The following is a 16,436-nucleotide window of genomic DNA, read 5'->3' on the forward strand; positions in this document are numbered from 1 at the left end:
ATGGATGTGAGAGCTGGATTACAAAGAAAGCTGAGTGCCTAAGAATTGATGCTTTTGAACTGCAGTGTTGGAGAAGATTCTTGAGAATCCCTTGGACTTCAAGGAGATGCAACCTGTCCATCCTAAAGGAAATCAGTCCTGAGTACTCATTGGAAGGACTGATGCTGAAGCTGAAACTCCAATACTTTGGCCACCTGATGTGAAGAGCTGACTCACTGGAAAAGACCCTGATTTGGGGAAAGACTGAAGGCCAGAAGAGAAGGGGACAACCGAGGATGAGGTGGCTGGATGGCATCACCAACTCAATGGACATGAGTTTGAGTAAGCTCTGAGAGTTGGTGATGGACAGGGAAGCCTGGAGTGCTGCAGTCTATGGGGTTGCAAAGAGATGGACATGACTGAGTGACTGAACTGAACTGGGTACACATTTGGAAACATAAATATCACGATCAAGAGGAAGATGAATCATTAACACACAGTATTTTAAACTTTCTGTTCCTCACAGAGCTATTTTTCTTTATGTAAAAATTCATTCCATAAAAATTTCCTTTTACATAAATAAAATAATAATGAATAGCAGATGCACTGGCTTCAGTTCCTTTCTGAAAGTCATACTAATTTACTTTTTGAAACAAAGAGGAAAACAAAGATTAAATAGAAGATAAGAATTTAAATAAGGGTATTTGATTTCTTTTTCTTAGTGGAGATGACTTCAAATTTGTTGCCCTTAAAGCAGGGTCATGTACTTAACTTTGTCCCTTGTGGCTCAGCTGATAAAGAATCCACCTGCAACACGGGAGACCTGGGTTCAATCTCTGGTTTGGGAAGATCCCCTGAAGAAGTGAAAGGCTACCCACTCCAGTATCCTGGCCCAGAGAATTCCATGAACTGTACAGTCTACCAGTCAGGAAGAGTCTGACTGATGAGCAACTTTCAGTTTCACATAGATTGAGGGTTCTGAGACTTTCTATTAATAGCAATGCTGGTGAATATGCTATATTTACAGATTAATTGTAATGATTAAATTTTGCATTTCCTTAACTGTGTGTTGGTCGGCCATTGTCTGATATAGATTATAGGGCAGGCCAATTATTTGGCTTAAACAGTCATGCATACACCCTAGGCCTTAATTGCCATGAATAAATCAATACCACCTGGAAAATTCATTGGCTGACATTGACAATAGCTTTAACTGTACTTGCACAGTGTAAGAAATTCAATGAGCAGGCTAAGAACAATGATTAAAACTTTAGCTATTAAACAATGGCTGGCTATCTCCTAGAGACCAGTTTTTTTCCTTAGTGCAGAAATTGTGCTTGCGTGCTCAGTCGTGTTCTAGCCTTTGCGACTCCCTGGACTGCAGCCCAACTGGCTCCTCGGTCCATCGGGTTATCCCGGCAGGAATGGCAGGAACACCAGAGCGGGTTGCCATTTCCTCCTCACAGGGATCTTCACCACCCAGAGATGGAGCCCCAGTCTCCTTCAGTTCCTGCACTGGCCAGCGGATTCTTCACCTGAGCCACCTGGGAAGACCAGAATTTGTAATCCTACTCAATTTAAATCTTACACTCGTTTTTTTCTCCTCTGCTGCTGCTGCTGCTAAGTCGCTTCAGTCGTGTTCGGCTCTGTGCGACCCCATAGACGGCAGCCTACCAGGCTCCTCCCGTCCCTGGGATTCTCCAGGCAAGAATTCAAGACTACCTAAAACTAATTTTTTTAAAAAAGTTTTCTTTGGTAACCATGAAATACAGTACACTCCTCTTAAAAAAAAACAAAAAACAAAAAAACAAAAAAACAAAAACAGGAAAAACCGTGTCTTAATAATTCGTAAAATAATTAGACCTGGGTCTTGTCCAGGAAAATCTATTACATTTAGATAAAGAAATCTTAGAATATTATGACTAGTTACAAGCAAAGATATCTACCTCGGAAAACGCCTATTTTTCATATTTACCTTGAGAAGCAATATAGTACAATTCTTGATGAAGCTACCGTTGATTTCGACATGTTTTTATTTACTAGGTCGTGGGTTTTCAGTTTATGCTAGGTTTCAAAAGATGTTCCTAACCAAAAGGAAGGGAAGAATGCCTATCTGTAGACCAGAGGTCGGCTATTTGCTTCCATCCGGTGAGCGGCGATTGAGGCACCTGAAAGGGTAGGGGCGGGAATTGGCGACTTAATAAAAACTCCCAGCTAACGTGGAAGCCAGCCGGGTGTTGGAAACAAGTAGAGCAGAAGATCTGGGGCTAACTAAAAGAATCACAGGACCCTCCCCTTCGCATTGGCCCGGGTCAGGTCTCCAGCATTCGCAAGCTTGAGGGCGGGGACTAATTCGGATTCAAACTTAAAGCGGGAGGCCCGCGCCAGGCCCGGCAGGTGCCTCCAGCCCGGTTCCCCGAGGCTGGTTTCCGCCCCTACCTGCCCGCAGGGCCGGAAATTACCTAGCAGGGGAGCGGCCCGTCCTTTGTTGTCGGTGTTTAAACAGCGCGGAAAGCCTTAAAAAGTGCGCAGCGAAGAGGGAGCGGGCCAGCCGCCACTTCACGCGTCTCCACCCTGTCGGCCACTGTGTCCCCTGTCCTTCTTGTAGTATGCCACTGGGGGAAGCCAGAGTAAAATCGGGAGAGTAAAGCGGGAAGAGAAGGGAGGATATTAAGATGCCACAATCGCGCTCCGTACTACACTTCACAGGTCACATATCAGGACGGAGCCAAGGGGAAATGGCGCAAGCGCAGGCAGCCTTTTAGGCGCGTGGGGAAATTCGCGCATGTGCAGAGCCCAGACGGGAAAAAATAAAGCGGAGGAGTGACTCGCAGGTTGAGGGCGCTTTAGCTACTGAGGAGCCACAGCTGCCAGGGGCGCGTGCGCAGAGAGCCCGGTGGAGGTGGGCCTCTTCCAGGGGGACAGCCTCGCGCGCCCCCTGGCGCGCGCCCGAGGAGAGGCGGGAGCTGGAGGGGGCGGAGAGCAGGGAGGAGGTCTGGAGGGCGGGCGGGGGGAGGGGAGCCGGAGCGAGGGAGGGTTTATCGACCGGGCGATTTTGGTTAAAATATTCAAAATGGCGGACGGAGGAGCAGCGAGTCAAGATGAGAGTTCAGCCGCGGCGGCAGCAGCAGCAGGTAATCATTACAGCATTTTACATATTCATATTCATACTCAACCCCGGCTCCCGCTGCCCCCCCCGCGACTTAGCATAATTTATTAGTACTCAGGATTATTATAATTAACGGCGGGGAGATGGGGGGCCAGGGAGCCCGGAGCCCCCGCCGGGCGCCGAGCGGAGGGGGAAAGAGGCTCGGAGCGCCCAGGCGGAGGGGGAAGACGAGGGGCAAAGGGGGCTGCGATCCGCCGCTCTCCTCCTGCCCCTAGCCCACCCCGCCGCGGGCTCGCCCGCCCGCCGGCACCGGCCCTCCTCCTCCGCCGGCCGCCGGCCGCCTCCGCCTCCTCGCCGCCGAGCCCCAACCCGAGCGGGTCCGCGGCGGGGCCGCGGGGCCGGGGCAGAGGGAGAGGACAATAAAGACGTTTTACATATTCATAGCTGCTGGGCCGGCGGGGCGCGGCGGGGCGCGGGCGGGCGACCCGGGCCGGGCGGGCGCGGGGTTGCGGGGGGGGGCGTGGAGGGCGAGACGGAGGTGGCGGCGAGCACAATGCCGGGGAGGCGGCGGGGCCGGAGCGGACCCCGGCGGCCGGACCGCCGCACGTGTCCTGCCCCCGGCGCGGCCGGGGCGCCCCCTCCCCCGCGCTGCTGGCCGCGGGGCGGCCGGAGGCGGCCCGGGTGCGCCCGCACACAGCGCCCGGCCCGCGCCCGCGCCCCGCCGCCGCACCGGGGTCCGAGCGGGGCCGAGCCCGCGGGTCACGGCCCCGGCCGCCCCGGCCGCGCCCCGCTCATCCCCCGAACGGTGGCCTGACCCGAGGCGGGCCTGCGCTGTAGATGGGCAGGGGTGAGCGGTCCTGGGCGCTGCGAGGGGGCCTCCGGGCGGAGGGGCTGGGGAGTCCGCGCCGGCATGCGCTTCGCCCCCTTGGGGGGCGGACTGGGTTGAAAGCGGCCCTCGGGGAAAGTTCCCCTTCAAGGAGCGGGTCCTCTGAGGCCATCCCATGTGCTCCAGGCCACCGGTCAGGGGTCCCAGCAGGTCCTGGGAAGCCCCTTGTTTCCCGGCGCCGTGGATTCTCGGGAGAGTTGAGCCGAATGAAGGTGCCCGGCGCGGTCCGAGCTCTGGGTCCGCTGCCCCACCCTGTCCGCCCCCCGCCTCTGCGCTTGACCCAGACCCGCGCGGCCGGGGACCCTCGGGGGCCTCGCTCCCCCTCAGGCCCCAGCGGCGCCCGGAGGCCTCTCGGGAACTCGGACGTGAAGCGCTGCCCTCCTGCCCGGCCCCAGAACCGGCTGGGCTGACAAGTTGATAATATTCTCGGTTTCCCCCCACCGGTTGGGAGTTGGGTAGGGGCGGGGATCCCCCTTCCTGGTTCTCTGCCCCTGTTTTCTTGCTGGGTGCTGGGTCCTCTTATGCTCTGGTTAGCTGAACCTCTCTCATTTGAATAATGTCTAATTCGGGGAGGTTTATATTATTGAAATGGCCGCCTGGCTTTCCCCGCCTCTCATGTTTAGTAATTCAGACCTTTAATAACAGCCACTCACAGCCCAACGCCGTGTTTATATTTTACATTCGCCCCATGTGCTTTTGTGGTTCGATATGATTCTTTTTTTTTTCCTTGGCAATCCACAGGGCTCTGAGATCAAACCCAGACTGTGCTGGGAAGAGAGGGAGAGAGCTAGGCCTTGGCTCCTGTAGCAGTGGCCTAGGCCTCATGTTCTCTGCCGCTTGATTTATTTACTAATAACCAAAATGACTCCCCCTACCCCCCCAACTAACTTCCGTACGCTTACCTCTACTCCACGGCAGAAGAAACCCTCTTGGGCGTTAGCAACTTTCAAACAGCTCCTAGCTAAGCATCAACTCTGTCGTGTTCTGTTTTGTCTTAAAAAAGACTTTCTTATAGTTTGTCATAATATTGGGCCTAAGGAAAAAAAAAAATCTATGCTTTCTCATTTTCAGAGGCGAATGAAACCTATTTTGGTTTAATAAAATAAATCACTTTGTTTTCGGGCTAGTTCACCCCTGCCCCTTGACTTCTACCCCCAAGTTAAACACTTTCAGGCTTTGCAAAGATCTTCAGTATTTGTTAAAAAAAAAAAAAAAAAAAGCAGTAGTTTTTTCCAGGAGTTGTAGAATAGCTAGTTATTAACAGCATGCTGTATTCTCCTTTCAGCCTCTTCATTCTAATTTAAAATGGAGCTGATATTAATTTTGTGCTACCACTGTTATAGACTTGCTTATTTTAATTGTAGCACTCCTGAAAACAGAAATGGGGTTATATTTTCTTTGAGTGTTTGTGTCAAGGTTAAATGAGTGAAAATAGAAGAATAAACTGAGGCATTGTGTCTACTCTGATCTTGAAACGTATTCCCTTCCCAAGCACACCCACCCCTCATCTTTAAGTTGTCAGAATTGATTTTATGTTTTGTGTCGGCTTAGAACATTTGGTCTGTGAAAGGCAGATTAACTTTTGCTATTTAAAAGAAATAATTTTGATTTGGGGGCTTTCCCTTAGTAGAGTTGTTTGTATAGTTATTACCTGTCTCTTAAAAGCATGGTGTGGCTTCTCCTTGGTGTTTTTTTAACCCCTGCTAGTAAAGTATCGGAGAAGAGTTTTTGAACAGTGACCTGTTTAACCTTTGAAATTATGTTAATGCACTTGATGGTCAGGATACATATTTTGTGAGACATTAGTCTTCAGTTTAATTGGAAACAAGATTCTACATTTGATGGGCTAAAAACAAGCCAATTTCAAATACCAGTTCTCACTTTTTCTTTTTTCTTTTACTGCCAATAGGCAGGGCCTGAATGTAGCAGGAAAAAAGAATCTGCAGCTTTCATGAGAATGTTCAGGTGAATAACTGCTCAGAGACCTGAAGCATGAGGTTGGATGGACAGAAAACAGTAACATGATTTCATGCCTTAAATAGCATATGTTTTTGCACCCGATTCTGAAGATGTGGTCAAACTGATGATGTCACTGGACTGAGGACAAGGTGCAGTTAATTTGATTTATTGTCCTGAGGTGAAGTGTAGCAATGAAACCTTCTCATAGGGAAACCATTTATCTCAGGACAATTTCCTTTATAGCTGCAATTTAACCACTACCGAGGCTGCAAATATTTTATCCACGATGATAAAATGCACGTTGCGTTTTACAAACAAAATTTCTTTCTTACAATTATTATGATACAGGAAAGGGTGAGTATTGTTAACTGGCCTTATATTTTGGTTGGCTTCCCATGCTGTTGTAAAAATTCATTTCCTAAAATTCATAATTGGGGACCATGGTTTTAAATAAGTATAATCATAGAAATAATCCATAAGCATGCCTGTTTTAAATAGGTTTTTATAATCCCCCAAACTCTGGTAAGAGCTATATTTCTTGATATAGTTTCTTCAAAGCATTGCTCAGGATAAAGGAGAGATCATATTTGGCTTAGAACCTGTTACAATGAGTAGAGTGAACTTGAAGAGGATGATGTTGAAATTATAGTGTTTAAAATAAGGTAAAATACTTAACAGTAAATCATGTGCTTTGCAAACTTTTTTTTTTGTAATTTCAGAATTCCTTTTGGGTTGTCTCAATTTAGTCTGGACAAGTTTGTGCATTTTATTTTGATTGATTAGTGATTTTTAAAATTGTTTCACTGTGAGGTATGAATGCACAAATGATTTTTGACCTATTAAATTTTCCTGTCAGACATTTTCCGTCTTATTTTTAACTAGCTCATCTTAAAGTGATGATTAAAATATCGTGGGAATGTAGTGGAGTTGTTGTGACGTGTTCCTGCCTCTGTCTGTGTGAGAGGAGAGTCATGGAGTCTTTTAGGGTTAGGGTTAGGCCTGCATAAGTCTATGGCCTGCTTCTCTCCTTCTGCACCCGTCAGGTGGCTTCCCACAAGTGTTCAGAAAAGCCATTGTGACTTCCTTCTTTCTTGCCTGTCTAGTAATTACAATGGTACTTTTGAATTTAGGTCCTGAAAATTTACCTGACAGCTGATCAAATATTTTAATTTGTAAGAGGACTGTTCTTCCAAGGCATTACAGTTCAAGTAATTTTTAACCTTGACCCCCAAACTAATTTCCGATTCCTTTCATTCTGTAATTGTCAAAAATCCCAGTCATCAAGGAAAAAAAGTGCCTGTTATTCAGGGTTGAGTGGTATAGTGTTCTGGCATGTTTTAGATTTATTATTCTCTGCTTTGATAAGCAGTATAAAGAAGAAGAAATAAAGTGTGTCTCACTACTACATAGGCTGAGGTAATTGTTAATCTGTTATTCACCTGGTCAGTGGATCTTGGAATAAGTTTAGGGTTCAGAATGTTAAACTGCTCTTATAAAGCCACCAGAGATGTTTAAAGGAGCCTTGTAAGCAGGTGGTTCTAAAATGACATAACTGGAAATTTAAATGTTGCCTCTCACAAGTATTTTCCATTAAGAATAAAACAAAGTTTCTTGAATTTGTATTGCTTGATGTTGAATTTAGGTGTGTGGGTTTGTATGTTTAAGTTGTGTTTTTAAAATTGGCCTCTCACTTTGATGAATGTCTGTCCCTTTGTACTATGAGGACTGTAATGTAGTAGTAATTACCTTAATGTTATCAGTTATTTTTTTAATCTTGAAAGCCGACAGCTTTAGTCTTCTTTCAAGCCCTATTAAAATTAATTTTCTTTTTAAAATACTGGTGTGTGACTGTCCGTGTTGGTTCAGTTACAGTTTTTGTAATTAGTGAAGACTTACTAGGAAGCCTAATTTTAAGCAGGAATGTGTTTTCCTAGTGGCAGTGATTGTGTTTGGGAATATTCAAACAATCATTGTCTACAGAACAGAGCCAGTCACAGGCAAAACCTGTCCCTTTCTGGTCACCCGTGTATCTGTTGTCCCCTTTAATGTCACATGCCTGAGCGAGCATGCTTATTACTTATTTCGTCAAGGAAATCCAATATTAGGCATTCGAGTGTAGATTTGATTGTTATGCATTTGCCTTATTTGAGTTTCTGTATCCCTCCTGAATGAGTTCTTTCCTCGTTTTCCTCTTTATAGAAAACTCTTTGGGCCAGAATTTTGCTTAATTCTAATCTTGATTGTGTTGCTTAAAAATGTCTTTTTGAGTGGAATCAATACTGAAAGAGGTAATACTTATGGTTCACAGATTACTTATCCATCTTCTTTTGCCAAATATTTTTGCACATTGTTGGCGTTTTGTAAAGATAGTTGGAGACCTTAGATTTATATTTCTTCTTAGGAATTAATTGATTTTATTTTGTACTGAAATACTTCTGACTATGCTCTAAACTGGCAATGCGCCCTTATAAACTCTTTTAGCAGTAATAGCAATGGAAACAAAAACAGCGCGAGTGGAGCCAATGCTTGACTTACTGATCCATGTGCAGTATGTTTAGAATTTGGGATATGAGAATTGTCTTGAGTTTCAGAACCTCTGATTTGAGGAAGCTCTTGATGTATAATACACGTAGTTTTTACTGTGGGATATTAATTTACTGAGCATTGAGATAAGCTATCTTATTTGTATTTAGTGACTGATAAAACGCTTTTGTTTTTAAATTTTTTTTTCCAAGTTAAGCAAATACTCAAGTTTTCAGTGCTGCCTAGATTTTATAGACAGACCTAGCAATCAGCAAAAGAAGAATCAGCAAGCCTCTAGATTTATCAGCTTCTTTTTTTTTTTTTTTAAGTACTATATAGGAAACTAGATACTCATCCAGAAGAGGATACGTAATCATTAATGTTTAGAGTGACAGTGTGAAGCTCAAAACTTAGCTCACTCTGAGTGTTGGTAGTAGCTTCACTCAGCCTGTGATATTGAAAATCATTGCAAGTACAATTTTTAATTTGTCACCTGTTCTATTTCATGATTCTCTGTGTAACTTTATTGGTTTTTATGTTGGAATCATAGCTCTAGCATGTAAAGTTAATCATTAGATCAGTAAAGTAATAAAATTTATGATAGCCTTTTTTTTTGGACTGGTGAGCCTTTGTTTACAAGATGCAAACGGGAATGGCTAGGGAGTGAACATTATGTTGTGTGTGTTAAGCAGCTCAATTACTTTTAACATGTGGTCACCTCAAGTTGTACTGACTAACTTTGTACTCTGCAGAATGAATATATATTTTAGAGAAAAGTAACTTAACTATTTTCTTGCTTTAGTATACTATTTCAAGTAGTCTGCTTAGTGCTAAAAATGCTTTTTTTTTTTTTTGCTGATCAATGCTGCAGTAGGCAAGTATATTTTAATCAATCTTTTAAAAATAATTATTTAAACATTTCTAAGCTTACAGAAATGTATGCTGCTTTGTACCTGCTCCCTATGCCACTTGTCTTTGAGGCTAACAAGGGAATGTAAGACTCTGCTGTGGAGTTTATACTTAGCAGGGAAAATTTTAAAGCAATGTATCTACCATCAACCCTCTATATTGGTGAGTTTGGCATCTGTTAATTCAGCCAACTGCAGATCGAAAATAATGGAAAGAAATATTCTAGCAAGCTCCAAAAAGCAGAACTTAAATTTGTTGCATGCTGGCAACTATTTACTTAGCATTTACGTTGTATTAGGCACTGTAAGTAATCTAAAGATGATTTAAAGTATATGAGGATGTGCATAAGTCACATACAGATGTCGCACACCCCTGGGTTTTGGTATCTGTGAAGATTCTGGACCCAATCACCTGTGGATATCAGGGGATGGTTGCAGCTACATATTAAAATATATAATAGATAATAATGGTCAGAGTAGAGATCAGGTCTGTCCAAGTTTGTAGGAACCAAAGCATCCTAGAATGGTTAAAGCTGGACGGTAATTTAGGTACAGTCTATCTTGAAACCTTTACAGATGAGACAGTATTCTCACAGAGGGTGGTGGTTTAGTGACTTGCCCACAGTCTCCTAACTTGAGTAAAGAAGACTTCAGACTTTTAGTCTCCTCCCCCTGCCCCATCTCTCCCTCTGCCACATTGCTGCTAGCCAGAGAAGACTTTCAGTAGGAGGTGAGATTTTTAAGCCACATTTAAAAGGATAAAAAGAATTTAGAGGAGTGCGAAGACAGGGGAGACACTGCAGGGGAGGTTGTGTTCCAGATGTAAAGAATGAGGTTGCTCTGTGTGCAGGGAGGCTGTTAGAGATTTTTGAAGTAAGGAATTCTGTGATAAAAGCAGCGTTCTGGGATTAACACGGTGGTGTACAGGACGGTTTGAAATAGGAAGGGAGGGATTTGGGTCCATGGAAACCAGTATATAAAAGTCAGGGTATGTGGTTTTTGACTAATTAAGCTATGGAGATTGTTGTTGTGTAGTTGCTAAGTCGTGTCTGACTCTTTTGCGACCCCATGGACTATAGCTCACCAGGCTTCTCTGTTCATGGGGTTTCCCTGGCAAGAATACTGGAGTGGGTTGCCATTTCCTTCTCCAAGAGATCCTCCCCACCCAGGGATCGAACCTGGGTCTCCTGCATTGGCAGGCAGATTCTTTACTGCTGAGCCACCAGGGAGATACAAACATTATATAATGCAATTACCGTACGTCAAAAGGCTTTCAGTCTAATAGTGATGTAATGAAAACAGATAATTCACGGGATGTTGAGAATGTTGTTCAGTTACTCTGCACAGAATAAGGACCTTTGGGAGAAATTCTTACTGGGGTCTTTACAGTAAGAACTTTCTTTATTTCTGACCAATGATTTTGTTTTTAGTCTTTGGGACACTGAACTAATTGAGTTTATTTCCTTTTCAAATCAAACTACATTGTTTAGACCACATTATCAACCTGAAAACTTAGATAAGCAATTACAGTATCCATTTTTCTTAGCCTCATTCCCAGTTCCATTTTAGGTCCTTACCTTTTGTTTTGCATTTCTTTTATTGCATCCACCTTTAAACTCTTGTTATTTTGTGTTTTATATGGTCTATCTTATATCCTTTCTGGAGCAGAGCAGGTATAGATAAAATAGAATTACCGGTAATCATAGCATAATGATACTGTCTGTATTTTTATAGTGCCTTACAATTTATGGTGGTACTCTTATTTTCGTTAACTTGTTTGCTCCTTTCAGGCAAGAATTATTATACCCATTTTACAGTTGAGTAAAATAAAGCTCAGTTTAAATGACTCTCCTGAGGTCATGTGCTTAATCCGCACTCCGCGTGTTTGGGGGCTGGCAGGACTTCCAGGCTGGCTGTTACTGAGGCTGCACACTGCAAAGTGGTAGAAGGCAGGCTGGGATTCTATTCTGGAGAGCTCTGCATGTCAGGCATTGATGGTGTAGGACTTTGGGTTTCACTTGCCTGGCAGTAGGAGTCACTGAATTTTTTTGTTCTGTACTGAGCCATAATCAAAGTTCTTAATTTAAAGTGTTTAAAAGCAGGTAATTAGAGTCAAAGGGGATACTAGGGTTTTGAGCTTAGAGTATCAAAAGCAGTGCTGTGAACAGAAGTAGGGAAGTTGGAAGAGAGAGCCATTTGGGGACTAGGCAATGAATTCAGTTTTAGGCATGTCATTTGAGACATGATTGGGTGGTTTTCATGGGGTTACACGTTTATTGTGAAAATCAACAAAGTGTTACTGAGTTAAATTGTGTGTGTGTGAGTTGCTCAGTCGTGTCCAACCCTTGCAACCCTATGAACTGGGGCTTCTCTGTCCATGGGATTTCCAGGGAAGAAGACTGGAGTGGATTGTCATTTCCTTCTCCAAGGATATCTTCCTGATCAAAGGATCGAACCCTCGTCTCCCGCATTTCAGGCAGACTCTTTACTATCTGAGCCACCAGGGAACTCATACAAATAATAGGATTTGAGATTTATGTTCATGCCACTGTGTGTGGACTGAGTATTAAGTCTCAACGTGGTAAATTCTAGGCGTCTCATTTTGCCTTTGCCACTGGCTTCTGTAGTGGTTTCAATAATAAGATGGTTATAATACCAATGTTACAGGGATGCTGTGGGGAGTTACAAATTGATGGCAGAAGCATTTTTGAAGTTCTGTAATAGTTTTTCTTACATGAGCACAAGAGTAAATTTAGCAATTTTTATTATTTGTGCTGCTGTAGAGAGGGAGCTTTTAAATTGATTCTGTGGGACACCATACTTCGGGTTGTACATTTCCATGTGTAACCTGCACCTTGGAAGAAGGAAGTACTCCCCTAATACTCTTTCAAAAGCTATATAGTGAGGTATTGCATTGTAGCAAACATAAACTTGTCCTTGATTTCAAGGCATTCTGTTATCTTGCCCCTACCCCTGCCTATACGTTCTCATCTTTTACTGCTTCCTTAAAGAGCATGACTCAATAATTCTAATAGAAAGTACCCTTTATAGTCAGTTCAGTTGCTCAGTCCTGTCCGACTCTTTGTGACCCCATGGACTGCAGCGCGCCAGGCTTCCCTGTCCATCAGCAACTCGGGAGCTTGCTCAGACTCATGCCCATCGCCCTTTATGTCCCTTTATAGGCCCACCACAGTGTTTCTTTTAACAGGTTTTAATTTTTAAAAAGTCACCTTAAAACTTTGTCTTGAAGAGCTATTCTGGGAAGGTGGCTTTATTTATTTTGAAGTGTCGACTCCTCTCCCCGGTCACAGTTCTGTCACATGACCTGAAAGTAAGCCCGCTGTCTTGGTCAGTCTTGTATTTGGGATACGCTGAGAACTTTTGCTCACAGGCTCACACTGCCCCCTCCCTTGGAATGTTGTGGTGTGTTGAGTGGTACAGAGAAAACAGCATGGAAGGTTGGGAGACCTGGGCTTTATATCACTAATGAGCTTTGTGACTGGGACAAATTACTTCACCACTGATTTTTTTTTTTCCCCTTTATTTGCATTTGTAAAAGAGTTTTCCAACAAAGGCCATTGGAATCATTTTCAAAATGAAGTTTAGACAGAAGCTTAATGTTAAAAAGTAAGAGTGGAGCTCTTCTGATTGAGGAAGGCTCAGGGGCAGGGAAAACATCTCCCTCTGCTCTCCACAGTGACCCTGTAGACCCCTTCATAGGATCTTAGAACTCCTGCTGGTTCACCGTTTGAAACTGGTTATCCTTATTTATCATACAGACCTGTCTATTTGTTATTCTGTTTCTACGCCTATGCTTCTGTCCTACTTTGTCTGAACCTGTCACTTAATTTGTGTTCATTTAGCTAATTTAGCACTTCATTATACACAGTCTTCTTTTCTTCACTAATTGAGTTATATAAGTAAATCCTGTCTCTTCCTAAGAGCCTTGAGAGAGGGAAGACACTGCTGGAGACAGAGTGGACAGTTAGCAAACAATGCTTGGTTGATTAAACTAAGAGGGTCTCAACCTTTTGCAATACTTTGATCACCTGGTGTGGAGAACTGACCCGTTTGAAAAGACCCCGATGCTGGGAAAAGATTGAAGGCAGGGGGAGAAGGGGATGAGAGAGGATAAGATGGTTGGATGACATCACTGACTGGATAGATAGCAGTTTGAGCAAGCTCCAGGAGTTGGTGATGAACAGGGAAGCCTGGTGTGCTGCAGTCCCTGTGGTCAAAAAGAGACAGACTGAGCGACTGAACTGAGTCTTTGCTGGGATGAGACTTGCCCATGGAACTTTTTCTGGAGAAGGCAATGGCACCCCACTCCAGTGCTCTTGCCTGGAAAATCCCATGGACGGAGGAGCCTGGTGGGCTGCAGTCCATGGGGTCGCGAAGTCAGACACGATTGAGCGACTTCACTTTCACTTTTCACTTTCATGCATTGGAGAAGGAAATGGCGACCCACTCCAGTGTTCTTGCCTGGAGAATCCCAGGGACTGGGGAGCCTGGTGGGCTGCCGTCTATGGGGTCGCACGGAGTCGGACACGACTGAAGCGACTTAGCAGCAGCAGCAGCATGGAACTTTTTCAGCATGCAGAGGCCCAGACGTTACCTTCTGAGTTTCTAATAAAGTAGAGGTCTGGCAAGCCATAGTTTTGAAAAGTTTGTAAAAAATAATTCAGTTACTTTGAATTTGTTGCATTTCAAGATTATTGCTAGAATATTTTGAATTGTGGTTCTCAGTGGACCGTAAAGTCTTCATAGTGAAGAGACAGAGAACTAGGAAACTTGGATCCTTACCCTGTAGCACTATCTGGCTTTATGATACTGAACAAATCTCTTAACTTTTCTGGCCCATAGGGTTCTAAATTGACAAATTGTGTTTTATTTTCATATATATTTTTTTTTTTAAGCTGTGGAATTCTTCAAAAGCATCTTTTTTGGTGAAGACCAGTAAACACAGCAGATACTTTGGCTTTCATCTGAATACCATTTTAATAAACATATAAAGAATATAGAACATGGTATGCTTAATCCTGTCTTGGCAGCAGAGCTAAAATATATGGGGAGTCTGAAAATGTAATATTTAGATTTGTTGAAACATCTTTCTAGAATGTGATGAATGAACAAGGACAGTAAGCTTATCAGGAACTGTAATAATTCATGTGAGCATAAAGTGGATTATAATTAACCAATCAGACTGGTCCTTCTGCATTCATTTAACTCAGTAAATATAGAGTTTTCTTCTGTTCCTTGCCATGCACACCACACTGGAGAAAGAGTAGTGAATAAGACACATACGCCCCTGTCCTCTGAAATCTTATAGTCTGTTGGGCAAGTCATACATTAAATAACACTGTTTATAGTTAATTGAGTAAAATACAAGAGATTCAGAATACTCTGAATAAGGTAAGGACAGCTAATCAGGACGAGAGGATTTAGGAAGGGCTTCCTGAGGAAGCAGTGTTTACACTTGAGACATGAAGGGTGACTGCAAGTTATCAGTTCAAGTCTGGGAGTAGGAAGTGGGGTTGAAAATGTTACAAGCAAAGGAAGCAATATATATGTAATGTTTGAAACCAGTACTAGTTACTCAGCTTTACATGCATTTTCCCATTAATCTTAACAATGACCCCGTGGAGTGTGTTCATTTGTCATTCATCCTCGTCATCTTTCAGGTAAGAAAGCTGTAAAGAGGCTAAGTGGTACACCTAGGTCTCTGACCTATTTTGGATGCAATTAAGAGCATTATTATGCTCTTAACCATTAATTTCTGCTTCCAGTCAAACTGAATGATGAACTGTTCAGCAGTTATTGTTTTTGAGTTTATCCTTAGTGCTCTTATGCAGTTCCTGGTTCCAGTTGTGTGGTCTAGAATCAATGGTGCATTTATCTCTATCTTGCAGTCTGGGGAGATGGACGGTTGATCACCACATTTAATGTTAACCTAGCTTTCAGGCATCTCCAGTTGTTGATTATAAAAATATTTTGAAGCTGTCCGTATGTAGATTGTTGATTCTGGTGATCCATAAAGGTTGAACATTTTGAAATTTACTTTAAAACTGAAGCTACTCGCAGATGTTAGCATCTGGATAATTTTCATTTATAGTCTTCTGTTGGCTAGATTAGAAAATCAGGACATGTATTTAAAATATTTGAATGTTTCTCCAGTGAGCTGTGATTTAAAATTGATATGCTGGCAAGTGCCGGGAATTTGTTTATCACTCCCCTTCCCCCACCAAGCTGTAACTAAGCCAGCTTTCAGTTGAAGAAACATGAGAGTTGATTATTTTTTCTGATGAGAAGTTAGTCATTTAATAGTACTGATATTCCCTATCATATAGACCATGTTTAATCCTTCCCCACATCACCCTGTTTATTGTTACAGTGTTTGTGTGTGAAACATTTTTTCTTGACAGTGCATAGTTGTTGCCCTCTGTATGCTTCTTCATGTAGTCAGCCAAGAAGGCCGTTTTAGCAGACTGTAGTATATATTAATTCATATGTCAATCACTGTTAGTTAGAAAGGAATTGGTGAAAATCCTCTGGTGTCATGAGAGACATTGCAAACATCACTAAAGCCTGAGAAGACAAATTAACAATTCAATGAGTGTTACTGGAAGAAATCATGGTGTAACTTCAGAGAATTAGAGGGTAGTGTCAGCACCATCGCGGGTTCTCGGTGCTGGAATCACGTCTGAAGAGTGCTGTCCTGCTGTAGGACCCGGTGGGGGCTGAGTGGCTGAGTGCCTTTCCTGGAATGTTCTCAGCGCGTGCGCACACCCACGCTCATGCCTCAGGTGTGCCTGCTCCCCTCCTGTACGTGTGGCTGCTGTCCAGTTGCTGCGTGGTGCCCAGCTCTTTTGCAGTCCTGGGGACTGTAGCCCGCCGGGGTCCTCTCCAAGGGATTTGCCATGTGAGAATACAGGAGTGGTTTGCCATTTCCTTCCCTACCTACATGTGTGTACATAGTTCAGAAAGGAGCCAGTGTGCATCCTGCTTCTTTTTCTTTTGAACATGTTGTCCTGTTTTAGGTTTACCCAGGTAAATAAAGCTTTTTTTCTGTTAA

At 43.5% G+C, this 16,436-nt stretch overlaps 1 protein-coding gene across 1 annotated transcript in view; it reads left to right on the plus strand.

Moving 5' to 3' along the window:
• Positions 3,025-16,436, plus strand: part of POU2F1 (POU class 2 homeobox 1) — a 202,575-nt gene continuing 189,163 nt past the window's right edge. Inside the window, exon 1 of the mRNA XM_018046442.1 lies at positions 3,025-3,113. Coding sequence (XP_017901931.1) covers positions 3,053-3,113 — 61 coding nt within the window. The 5' untranslated portion in view covers positions 3,025-3,052. The remainder of the gene's footprint in view (positions 3,114-16,436) is intronic.

The sequence above is a fragment of the Capra hircus genome, chromosome 3 (genome assembly GCF_001704415.2).
Source record: "Capra hircus breed San Clemente chromosome 3, ASM170441v1, whole genome shotgun sequence".
NCBI lineage: Eukaryota > Metazoa > Chordata > Mammalia > Artiodactyla > Bovidae > Capra > Capra hircus.